This window comes from Hemitrygon akajei, chromosome 5 (genome assembly GCF_048418815.1).
Source record: "Hemitrygon akajei chromosome 5, sHemAka1.3, whole genome shotgun sequence".
Lineage (NCBI taxonomy): Eukaryota > Metazoa > Chordata > Chondrichthyes > Myliobatiformes > Dasyatidae > Hemitrygon > Hemitrygon akajei.
The window spans coordinates 51212658-51225833 of record NC_133128.1 but is presented as its reverse complement, the minus strand read 5'-3'; the positions used below and the strand labels follow the sequence as shown (position 1 = coordinate 51225833).

At 38.9% G+C, this 13176-nt stretch overlaps 1 protein-coding gene across 4 annotated transcripts in view; it reads left to right on the top strand.

Moving 5' to 3' along the window:
- ddx3xa (DEAD-box helicase 3 X-linked a) overlaps positions 1–12858 on the top strand; it is a 55563-nt gene extending 42705 nt beyond the window's left edge. For 3 of the 4 annotated variants that reach the window (XM_073045513.1, XM_073045515.1, XM_073045516.1), the window contains 7 exons: positions 1246–1390; positions 5770–5914; positions 6340–6521; positions 6671–6788; positions 6906–7059; positions 8121–8230; positions 10113–12858. In XM_073045513.1, the coding sequence (XP_072901614.1) occupies positions 1246–1390; positions 5770–5914; positions 6340–6521; positions 6671–6788; positions 6906–7059; positions 8121–8230; positions 10113–10189 (931 nt within the window). In that variant the 3' untranslated portion in view covers positions 10190–12858. The remainder of the gene's footprint in view (positions 1–1245; positions 1391–5769; positions 5915–6339; positions 6522–6670; positions 6789–6905; positions 7060–8120; positions 8231–10112) is intronic. The other variant, XM_073045514.1, reaches the window with a different exon arrangement.
- Positions 12859–13176: the final 318 nt, after the last annotated feature.

The following is a 13176-nucleotide window of genomic DNA, read 5'->3' as shown; positions in this document are numbered from 1 at the left end:
AAATTCTGTGCAGCCGTATTTGAGAATATGCAAGCTCAACACTGCACTGGAGTGTGATTGAAACTGGGTTGCTGGAGTTGTGAAGTAATAAGTCTACTAGCTCCAGCACCGGTTCTATGCTTGATAAATAAGACAAATGTTTCACTTCTATGCTACCCAGCCCTTGTGGGTGTGAGTGCTGTTAAACTCTTAAATGTTATTGACCTACCAGTTAAATACGTCTTTAAGCTTTCCACTTCCCATCATGCCCTGATATACTGTACGTTCAAGTAATCTTGTACATAATAACTTCTGAATTTAAGCAACATCTGAAATTAATCTGGATTAAAATAAGCAGTATCATAGCTTCTAAGGGGATTCTTTACCACCGACTCTACTTGTAGTTTCAAGGTGTTAGCTTTGGGTATTTTTGAGCAGATAGATGGGCTAGAACAAACTAGCAACTTGGTCATCTAGTCTAAAAAGCGTACTGAGGTGCTGAGAAAGGAAATCGCCTTGACATAACTGGTTAGAACAGTGAAGGGTGGAAATGGGTGGTGTGATGCTAGTCAATCAGCTAAGGCAATAATCAGTGCTGAGCAAATTGTCAATTTGTAAAGACGTACATTTGTTAAAGGTAATGGGTTGAAGGTAAATTCTGAACTAAGGAAAACTGGTAGTGCTGTGTGGTAATTTAAATGCTTGTGAAGCTACCATGCAAACTGAAAATAAGATTAATGATGTGTGCAGAAAAAATGAATATTTCAAAGTGGAAGGTGCTTCAGTTGTTCGTTATTTTATGTGGACTTAATTGGGAAGGGTGAAGTTCCTAAATGAAAATAGCATTAAAAAAAAATCATGAATACATTAAAGCCTTATTTTTAATTGGAGAGCATTTCTTTTGATCCTGAATTAAAATAAATGTGAAATGGTGCTGCCATGCCATTTGTAAATTACCAGATACAGGTTGATCAGTAGTGAATGGTCTTGATTCTCAAGTAGCACAACCCGGGATTTTGCTTAGCTTTTGGCTGTTTTGGATTTTAGTATGTATATATGAAATATAACAATAAAAGCAATATTATTTGGAGATTGCCTTTTGGCAATGCAAATATATTTCAGTCACTAATGCAACTTGGTTACTGAAGATAAATGGTAGTTGGGCTGTGTAAAGTTATTGATTTCCACACACATCTGTGCCCAACATATTGGAAAATATGAAATTTGTTTTATACTTTTATCCATAAGTTTAATGTCTTTTATTAGGTACTTGGTGCTGGATGAGGCTGATAGAATGCTTGATATGGGATTTGAACCACAAATTCGTCGCATTGTTGAGCAAGATGCAATGCCACCAAAAGATATGCGACAAACTCTGATGTTCAGTGCAACGTTTCCAAAGGAGATACAGGTTTGGCAATATGTTAACTGATAATTTTGGTGAATAAAATTTGTATTTGGCTTGCATCTTCTCTCTCTGCCCCCCACCTCACCCCAATCAGAAAAGGGATGGTGAGCAATGTAATTTGTAATGACCAACTCTTGTGCTGTGCAGTTTTTGTGCCTAGTATGTCCTCTGCTTTTGTATTACGAAGTATTCATTTTAACAGCCAGCAAAACACTGTCAATAAGAGCCTTGATCTCTGGGTTTGATAGTTGCCACTCTTGTTCATCTGCACTCTCATAAAACATGCATAAGCAGGCAATGAACGATTTTCTCACCAGAGCTTTTGCACACCATGCAGATGCAAAATGATGCTTTTAAAAAGTCCAGTTTGAAATAAGTGCTTGCCGTCTTGAGGCAAATCAGAGTAGATAAATCCCCAGGACCTGACAGGGTATTCCCTCAGACCTTGAAGGAGACTAATGTTGAAATTGCAGGGGCCCTGGCAGATATATTTAAAATGTCGGTATCTACAGGTGAGGTGCCAGAGGATTGGAGGATAGCTCATGTTGTTCCGATGTTTAAAAAAGGCTCTAAATGTAATCTGGGAAATTATAGGCCGGTAAGTTTGATGTCAGTAGTAAGTAAATTATTGGAAGGAGTACTAAGAGATAGGATCTACAAGTATTTGGACAGACAGGGACTTATTAGAGAGAGTCAAGTTGGCTTTGTGAGTGGTAGGTCATGCTTAACCAATCTATTAGTTTTTCAAGGAGGTTACTAGGAAAGTGGATGAAGGGAAGGCAATGGATGTTGTCTACATGGACTTCAGTAAGGTCTTTGACAAGGTCCCACGTGGGAGGTTAGCTAAGAAGATTCAGTCACTAGGTATACATGGTGAGGTAGTAAATTGGATTAGACATTAGCTCAGTGGGAGAAGCCAGAGAGTGGTAGTGAGGATTGCTTCTCTGAGTGGAGGCCTGTGACTAGTGGTGTGCCACAGGGATCAGTGCTGCGTCCATTGTTATTTGTCATCTGTATCAATGATCTGGATGATAATGTGGTAAATTGGATCAGCAAACTTGCTAATGATACAAAGATTGGAGTTGGTGTAGTGGACAGTGAGGAAGGTTTCCAAAGCTTGCAGAGGGATTTGGACCTGCTGCAAAAATGGCAGATGGAGTTTAATGCAGACAAGTGTGAGGTATTGCACTTTGGAAGGACAACCCAAGGTAGAACATGCAAGGTAAATGGTAGGACACTGAGGAGTGCAGTAGAACAGAGGGATCTGGGAATTCCAGATACATAATTCCCTAAAAGTGGCGTCACAGGTAGATAGGGTCGTAAAGAGAGCTTTTGGGACATTGGCCTTTATAAATCAAAGTATTGAGTATAAGAGTTGGAATGTTATGGTGAGGTTGTATAAGACATTGGTGAGGCCGAATTTGGAGTAATGTGTGCAGTTTTGGTCACTTAATTACAGGAAGAATATTAATAAGGTTGAAAGATTGCAGAGAAGGTTTACAAGGATGTTGCCGGGACTTGAGAAACTGAGTTACAGAAAAAGGTTGAATAGATTAGGACTTTATTCCCTGGTGTGTAGAAGAGTGAGGAGAGAATTGATAAAGGTATATAACATTATGATGGGTATAGACAGTGAATGCAAGCAGGCTAGGGAAGAAAAAAACCCAGAGGACATGGGTTAGGGGAAGAGGGAAAGGTTTAAAGGGAACATTTGGGGCCCCCGCTTCTTCACACAGAGTGGTGGGAGTGTGGAATGAGCTGCCAATGCGTGCTCACTTTTAACATTTAAGAAAAACTTGGACAGGTACATGGATGAGAGGGGTATGGAGGGATATGGTCCAGGTGCAGGTCAGTAGGACTAGGCAGAAAAATGGTTCGGCACAGCCAAGAAGGGCCTGTTTCTGTGCTGTAATGTTCTATGGTTCACTCCACTTCCCATTTGCAAATTTCCCAGCAACTTTTGCAATGGGACAATACAAGTAACACAGGTTTCTGTATTGTGCATAAATATTTCTCATATCTGCACATTCCTTATCTCATGAACTTTTGGTGTAGCAGTTTTCTTCTTCACGCTCTTTGCTTCTTTGGAATTTGATATTGTGAATTAATTTCTTCAATAAAAACAGTTCAAGTCGGTTCTAAAAACTGCAGACAAATCATTGCAAACTCCACATTGTCAACACTGTCTGCATCAGAAACTGTAAAAGGAAATCATGAAATATACATACTTAACATGTCAATGTGATAGAGAGTGACAACCTTTTGTGTGCAGTTTAAATTCCTTTGTGCCCTAGTAGCAAAAGGTGTGTGCACACACCGTAGAGGAAACTGAGCTTATGGTCACTTGACTTGGCTGTACTTAAAGCTGAGATGTTTGAGGACAGGTGGTGGTCAGGATCCCAGAGACATTGTGCCATTCGAATCCAATGCAGTAATAAAAGGGAAACTTCTTGCAGCAGGTTTGTGAGCAAGGGATGCCACTCAGTCTGACTGAATTCCAAAATATGTGTTCCAGCAGAATGATACCAAAACTCTCTTCTGAAGAGCTGAGGAGAGGATAGTTATATTTTTACTTTGCCATCTTTGATTATTTGTGCTAACAGATTTAAATGAATATTGTATTAGATAAGTGAGTTACAACCAAAGGAAAAATGGCTAGAGTCACTTTAGCGCAAGGATATTTATTAGGTGTGTCACAAATCAAACTTACAAAAATTACCAAAAATAGTGAGAAGACTGAATTTTGTGTGTTGCATGGACTAGTTCAACTATTAGTTTTGTTCCTGATCACAATTATTCTGATAATGAGCAAATTTGTAGCCTACTTTGCATCTGAAGTACCGTAGATTCCGGATTATAAGCCGCTACTTTTTTCCCACATTTTGAACAGCTTTGAACTCTGCGGCCTATAATCCAGAGCGGCTAATACATGGTTTTTTTTTCATGCCGCCTCGTAAACATTTTGCCTCGTAACAGTAGACCAATAAAATTGATGAGTAGTTCACAGAGGTCCAATGAAATTGTACGATAAATCAAGCGCACTTTCACAATTAAATTATTGTAAATCAGTCATTTGTACTCACCCTCATCAACATGGAAAATACTCGAAGCAAGACCCGAGCGCGTCAGACCCGATTAGACCCGATCGCAATGCCCAAGCGTCAGACCCGATTAGACCCGAGCGCATTGCGCAAGCGTCAGACCCGATTAGACCCGATCGCAATGCGCAAGCGTCAGACCCGATTAGACCCGAGCGCATTGCGCAAGCGCATCAGACCCGATTAGACCCGATCGCATTGCGCAAGCGTGTCAGACCCGATTAGACCCGATCGCATTGCGCAAGCGTCAGACCCGATTAGACCCGATCGCATTGCGCAAGCGTGTCAGACCCGATTAGACCCGATCGCATTGCGCAAGCGTGTCAGACCCGATTAGACCCGATCGCATTGCGCAAGCGTCAGATCCGATTAGACCCGATCGCAATGCGCAAGCGTCAGACCCGATTAGACCCGATCGCATTGCGCAAGCGTCAGACCCGATTAGACCCGATCGAAAACGCTGCTTTTAAGTTAAAGTCGATCAATAACTTTTCCTGGTAGGCTGCAATATATATATTTTTACCAGTCGCTAGGAGATATTGGAATGTTGTTCGTGCTGTTCAGTAAAAAAGTATATGCAACGTAATTTGTGTTACCGATACGTATGTATATTTAAAAGTAGCGGTGCGGCCTAAAATCCGGTGCGGCCTTTACAATTAAAAAATTGATTTTATTTCTAAAATTAGAGCCTGCGGCTAATAATCAGGTGCGCTCTGTAGTCCGGAATCTACGGTAAATTAAAACAGTGATACTGAGATTTCATTAAGTTTTTCAAATAGCTTTAAGCTCAAGATTGTACTCCAAGGATGTTAACTTTATTCCATTTGGAAAGCTTGCCTAAGAGCTTAAATAATGTTTATTCTTCTCAACACACTTTATGCTGGCACCTTTTTAGACTTTCTAATTTGAGTTTATTTTGTTTAATGCTTGCCCTAGCCAAAATGTGTAACTTTATGTTGCATCATGTAGTCTGATGCAAGCCACCCAAACAGATGGGCTGCCTGTGGTTTTCTAGAAAGGATGGCACAGGAATAACTTGCTGAATGGCAGGATTATATAAGTTATGTATCTGCAAGGGTGCTGCTTCATAAAAATACAGAACTACTTATTCTCCCAAGTTCCAATTTAGTTTGCCACTTCCATCACAAGTATTTAGCTGCAGGTGTTGTGTTCATTATAGAACTTCAATTAAAAATATAATGTACAAAGTAAAATAGCAGTTAGTACTAATGAATTACACCCATGATTGAGTACTTAACCTTGCCCTCTTGACTTCACCCTCAGATACTTGCTCGTGACTTTCTGGATGAATATATATTTCTGGCAGTTGGCCGTGTGGGCTCCACTTCTGAAAACATTACTCAAAAAGTAGTGTGGGTTGAGGAGCAAGACAAGCGTTCATTTCTGCTGGACCTTTTGAATGCTACAGGTAAATGTACTAATGCTGAGGTTAAGCAAATTTGATGTTGCAGACCCATTAATTCAAATTTAAGCCTGGCTAAAACTTCCACACACTAATACTTAAACAATATTTTTGAAGCTGCCCTTGATGTTGCCCCATTTCATGTGCTATTAAAATGGTGGCTTTTGCAAATATTCGTTAGAGTTCTGTATCAATTAGGCATTTTTTTCTTAAAACCGCTGGTGAATTTTGTTTTCCTTGTAGAAACTCTAGAATGGCTCTGTCACATCAATTTGCATGGTAATTTTTCTTCACCTGCGTAAACATTTTTCTAATATTTGACATGCTGAGTTCTGTCCTAAACACCTTAAATTATTTTGGGATTTTTGTCTTGTTATCCTAGGGTTGAAATAACTTGCATTATAATGTCCAACCATTTTCCCCCTTTATAGGAAAAGACTCTCTAACACTGGTCTTTGTGGAGACCAAGAAAGGTGCAGATTCACTGGAGGATTTCCTTTACCGCGAGGGTTATGCTTGTACCAGTATCCACGGTGATCGTTCCCAGAGAGACAGAGAAGAAGCATTGCATCAGTTCCGCTCTGGAAAATGTCCCATCCTGGTTGCCACTGCGGTAGTTGCTAAAACTTTTCTCCCCCCTCTGTGACTGTCATGCCTTTGTCTAAATACCATTTTTACCATTTCCTCAATTACTGCCAAGTTTTTGGTCAGCACTGTAACTCTAAATTTTCACTGTTACAATCTACTGATTTGAATTTGCAGGTTGCAGCCCGTGGACTTGACATTTCTAATGTCAAGCACGTTATCAATTTTGATCTGCCCAGTGACATTGAGGAGTACGTGCATCGCATTGGACGTACGGGTCGTGTTGGTAATCTGGGTACGTTTTCTGGGAAAACGGGATAAACACAGCTACTTGTATGCTGCTTTGCTTCATAGTGAAGTAATACACCAGATGTTTCAGGAACATTAAAATGCATTTTGGATACTTTTATAGGTCTTGCCACCTCATTCTTTAATGAGAAAAACAGCAATATTACTAAAGATCTTCTGGATTTACTTGTGGAAGCCAAGCAAGAAGTACCATCCTGGCTAGAGAATCTGGCATATGAGCAGCAGCACAAGAGTACTGGTCGTGGACGGTCCAAGAGGTGAAAAAACATAACTGAACTTGAATATTGTCCCTAGTTTCTAAGGTTTATATTAGCCATAGTTGATATATATTAAGGAAGAGACTGACTTCATTGACGGTGGTCAGAGAATGAACAGAATCTTAATGAATTTAAGTATATGGACAAATATTGCAGAGTTCAAGGTGTTCAGGAGTCAGACTATTTGATTAGTATGTTAAACTTGATATGATAACTATTAGGCAAAAGTGCAAGTAGAGCAAGCTAGACAAGTACACTATCTTAAACTATCAACCACCCCAGTGTTATTTAATGTAAGTTAATTGGTACAGCTTCATTTCCATTTTTGAGATGCTTGGCAATGAATATTCCAGCAAGTAGGTTAGGTCAGTGTAAAATAAATAAATAAATAAATAGATAGATATAGATATATAGATAGATAGATATAGATAGATAGATATAGATAGATATAGATATAGATAGATAGATATAGATAGATAGATATAGATAGATAGATAAATTGATAATTTAGCCAGGTGTAAGGTCCATTGTACTCAGTTTGGTTTGCTTGTTAACTAGACTTGAAAAGGTATTTGCCTTGCTGAATTTAGAGCCAACTCTAATCTGAAGATTTTAATGTTTCTGAAGATGGCAGATCTCCTTCACCCTTTGTTCTGTTTAATCATAATGTGTGATTGCTTGATCTTAGTGCATAAAGCCATTTTACATTAAAAGTGAACTTTAATTATATGGTTGGGGTTTAAGTTTTACCAGATGCTCTACTTGAATTGTTAAGTGGCATTTCATATGAGTAAATATCCTTTTTGCATTAATATTATCTGCTAAGGCATTAAGGGATTCCCTTTGATTTTCTATTTGAGATAAATGAATGCAAAACTGCCCTTACCAAACAAATGATAGATGTAATTTTCAGTTCTATAATAGATGTTTGTTGTCATTAAACACAACAATGCCCTACATCAACTTGCTACATCTATATGTTCACTTGCCTGCAAATAATCACACTTGCTAAAGACAGGAATGCGATGATTAAATAGAACATGCTAACTTCTGTATTACAGCAGGTTTGGATCTGGATTTGGTGGTAGAGATTACAGACAAACCAACAGTAGCTTCAACAATCGTGGCACCCGTAATACTGGCCATGGAGGGCCAAGAGGATATGGAGGAGGCAAGTTGCAATGCATGGTTTTCATGAAAAGCACTTCAAGTTTAATAACTTTGGCGGGTGTATGCATATTTAACTACCCACGCCACCAGTGTTGCAGTATGTAAAACCCAAAGCTATATGTTAGTACAGTAGAAATTTTAAAATATGAAATATAAACTGCACACAAAATTTTTGTTTTTACAAACTATGTTCAAAATATCTTGGATTACAAATTGAAGCGAGAGTTTCTGGCAGGCAGCCTGTGAATTGGATGAAGAAATGTCCTTTACAAATCCATCACATTGTTGAGGAAGACGTATATTGCTAGTAGTGCCAATGTTGTCCCTTGCTAATTGGATCAGCACGGAAGACCAGCTTGGTGTATCAAGTGATCAGACTTAATATTCAGGACTTACTAATCAGGCATGCATTAATTTGAACCATTTCCCCAATTGCTATGGAATGTTGATTAGTACATTACAGGAAAAGGCCTGTTGGCCTACCACAGCACAAATCTAACCAATACCGTCTGTGGTCTGTATTTTTTCCACTCCATGCCTGTTCATATGTTTAAAGGCCTCTTAAATGTTGCTATTGTATTTGTTTTTAACATCCAGTCATCTCTCCTCCACACATCCCTCACTTAAGCCTTTGTCCTGTAGTATTTGACATTTTTCATTCTAGGGAGAAGGACAATCTACTTCTGTTTTTTAAATTTTTCTTGCACTTGGTGTGACACACTTGTTTCCATGAACTAGGCTACTAATCTTTTTGCATCATTATAAGTAATCACTCACCAAAATTCCAACTTTAACTATTGCAGTGAAAAACCTTGCTCATGAAGAAAGGCCTGTAAATGGTTAATTAATGGTCAGTCTTTGTTCTTGTCAAGTATGATTCTGTAGGTATAATTGTGGATTTCCCTCCATGGACCTCTGCTAAGGCCTAGCTAGTTGCCTTCTATACTAGTAGCTTTTGCAGAGAACTTTAAAGTTCAGAGTACATTTATTATTAAAGTATGTATACCATATACAATCTTGAGATTCATTTTCAGAGCAAACTATTGAATTCAAGGAAAACAGACCACAAAGATAATCTCACATCCAATTTGCAAAAGACTGAACAATTTTGCAACGTCTGGATAGTCAGAGGCCTTTTCCCAGGGCTGAAATGGCTGCCACAAGAGGGCATGTTTAAGGTTCTGGGGAGTAGGTACAGAGGAGATGTGTCCGGGGTAAGTTTTTACGCAGAGAGTGAGTGCGTGGAATGGGCTACTGGCAACGGTGGTGGAGGCAGATACGATACGGTCTTTTAAGAGACTCCTGGATAGGTACATGGAGCTTAGAAAAATAGAGGGCTATGGGTAATCCTAGTAATTACTAAGGTAAGGACATGCTCAGCCATACAGGCCAAAGGCCCTGTATTGTGCTGTCGATTTTCTGTTTCTAAAAAAAAATTGTCTCTGCACTCTGAATGTCCACAACCACGTAGTCAGTTCAGCATTTAGATGAGTAAAGGCTCATGGAATAGTGAGCTGAACCCTGGTTCATCCTTGCCCTCTGCCTCTACTGCTTAATCTTTTAAATCTGGCTCAGCACTTAAATTGGCCGAAGTTCTTGTAAATCTGAGAGCATTATTCACTCTCAGACCAGGCCCTAAGTCTGCTCCAACAATGGCTGTCAGAGCTATACCTTCATTTGAGTCCATTTCACCAATCCTCCTTTGTACCACAGATGCCAAGTCACGTATACACCTCCCAACAGGAAATTGCAGGCTGTGGATTGCAGTGCTTAAGCCGAACAAGAATATTTAGTAGAATTGTTTAGTTATGTTAGCTGCCTGTGAAGTGCTCCAGTGCCATCTTTACAGTCAAGTTCTCTAAAAGACCAAATTTGTTTTCCAGGTGGCTATGGAAACTATTACAATGCTGATGGATATGGTGGAGCTTACAACTCCCAGGTGGATTGGTGGGGAAACTGAAATATTCCAGTGGATGTCACCTTGCCAAACAAGCTAAATGGAAACCACATGTAACTGAGCCAGACTATACCTTGTGTAGCTTCAAGAACTCGCAGTACATTACCAGCTGTGATTCTCTGGATATTTTTTTAAAGGAAGCTCAAATGCAAAAAGACAGCAGTAACAGAAGAACATGAACCCTAGCTGATGGAGAAAATGTGGCCGTAAACAGCACTAGAATTTGGATAAAGATGTTATACTGTGCTGCGTTAGTTTATCTCTGTAACTGAGGATCATTTGTATGTTAATGTACTGTGCCTTTATAGAGGAACTTTTATTTTTAATGTCCTACTGGTTCATTGGGCCTGAGTTCTCGCAATCATTCTCTAGCACAATCTGAGAGAGACTTGGGCAAAACAAACCTTGGCAGAAGCAGGGTGAAATGGCTTTACCAGGAGTCATTTACCCAGTTGCACTTAACATTGTTACAAGGCTGAAAAATAAGCAGTGACCTCCACTACGGCCTTGACATGCGTGACCTGTAAAGACAACTTGGGGCATTTGCAGCATTCTGATCCCTACTGTGGGAAAACGATGTTGCTCACTCTATCCTGGATAGAAACCTGTTGGGGACATGGTAGCTTTACAAGCCATTCCAACAATGCGTACGGTCAAGTTTTAATGCACTGCAGTTTCTGATTAATACACCTAAGCAAATGCAAAAGTTCTGAAAACTTGACATTAAGTAACTTGACAACATTAAAGGCAGCTAGTTAACTAATTCAGGCTTGCCTGGAGTGGGCAGAAATAGCTAGGAATGTATTTTTTTAGGGGATTTTGAAAACTTGAAGTTTCTAGATATGGATGAAATTCTCATCTATTAGAAATCTTAAATGCCTGCCATATCTAAAGGAAATTTGAATTTAAGAATGGCTAAATGGACCACAGCACCGAGCGACTGTACAGACGGACTCGGCTGATTTTTGGTCTGATACGCATGCTAGTGTTGTTTTTTGGTCAAGGGGAATGAACAGAAAGATCTCTGCAGCAGGCTTCTTTACTGAAAATTACATTTGTGTATACTCAAGCTGTGTTACAAAGTTCAGAAAAGCCGCATTTAACTGTTTACTGTAGATTCTGTAAAGTTGCTCCACTAGGGTCTGAAGTTTGATGCTTGGAGATCACAGAGAATGGAAGTGTACACATCACTGCACAAGGTGCCAACGCTGGTAATTGATCACATATCCACTATAGCATAGTGGCTTGGGTTTCCTTTTGCACATTGTCCATTACATGGACAAATAGTCAGTTTAATCCGCTGAATCTGGCCAAAGATTAGTTTTCCCAGCTGTTTAAATGTTGAGCTGTACAAGTGCAGTCAGGTGAGTTGACTTGTAACTGCCAATATAGGGTAGATTTTTTCTTAAGCTTATTTTTTCCAAGTGGCCAGACTGCCAGTATAAAAACTACTGGAAATTTTGGGTGGTGGAGAACAAACTGAAAAGTAGCAAAAGAACTTATCAAGTGCAATACATTGTGTGTTGTGCCTTCTTGTACTGAAATTCTCATCAATGGAAAGTAGATGCACTGACAGTATTGAGCTAATCTCTTGTGATGAATGGTGCTATACAGGTAGATTTAGGCCCTTATACATTGTGCCCATCAGGTTTTATATAAGAGAACTAAATACCTTTAACAAATTTATTTTAATGCACATTCAGAGAATATTTTATATACCGATGTCTTGTCTTGCATGCATTTTCTTGAACCTCCAAGTCTTTTTTTTGCAGTGATTGTCAAACGCAGCTTAAAATGGGAAGGGGTGGGAAAGAGGCTAGATACCAAACCAGAACTATTTTGGGACCATGGGGGTCTAACAGTTGGGAATTAACTATTTGCACACAACAGATCTAGGTATTTTTGCTGCTAGTTTTGTGTAATATTTATTCATTTGACAAATATTTAATTTTTTGTGTTTGTTTTTTGTAAGCCTAAAAGTGATTCTTTGAAAGTTCAAAGAAAACCCGAAAAAGTATCTTGACCAAAAGACAGTCCAAAAACACTGGCACTTGAATGTTGAATGTCAGCGTATGCGTGAATATATATACATATATTTCGGGGTAGTGTGAGCTCTTATTGTTAAGGTCATATTGGACCCAGAGTCGGAAACTGAACCACAACCTACTGTCGGCCTTGTGATTGCCGCTAATTCCCTTTGTCCTATCAAATTCATTCATGTGGGTAATTTGATCAAATCTGAAATAAAATATGCCAAGGTTTGGACAGAGTTTCTTAATTCTAGAGGAAAAATGTTATGGTACTCCAATTTGTTTTGTTTAGTGAATGTCTGGCAAAGAGCAAATTTAATACATGTGGTTTATCACTTTATTGTTGCATTTAGTTGCATTTGCATATTAAGTGACTTGGGTATTCAAATTGACACTTTAAAGCAAGTTGTAGTTTTTAGATCTAATGTTCATAAATCGTAAAATGCTCCATGCTGTAAGTTCGTACAACATAACTATTGCAAGTGCATGAGTATCCAGTCTTGCTCAGTGCGTTGAATACCTTTTAGTCACTGTAGATCTAGAATTTGCTTTCTATAATAGTTTAGATGCTATGCTCTTGCACAAGAAGACACTGCTGTGCATTACTTGTATGTTTTATCAATAAAATTTGAGCTGCATCAACTAATGCTCTACCTTGATTGTTATGGGGAGGGGGAGTTCAAAGTTGAATAGGTCTTGCACTTAGCTTTTCCATATCTTGAATCTATATTGTTGCAAATTTCTTTTTGCTGAACTGTTTCAATTTGGGCACAGCTGTAGGTCTAAATTTTAAAGATGGAAATTTGCTGAATGTTTTTTCATGGTAGTTTTGATATATGCAAAGTTTGAAGAGAAACCAAGAAAAATACTTTGGATTTGGACCCATATTTTATCTTAAGCACATGGTGGTCTGCATTCCTTCCATGGTTACATGTAATTTAAGGGCCAGAATTTTTTTTT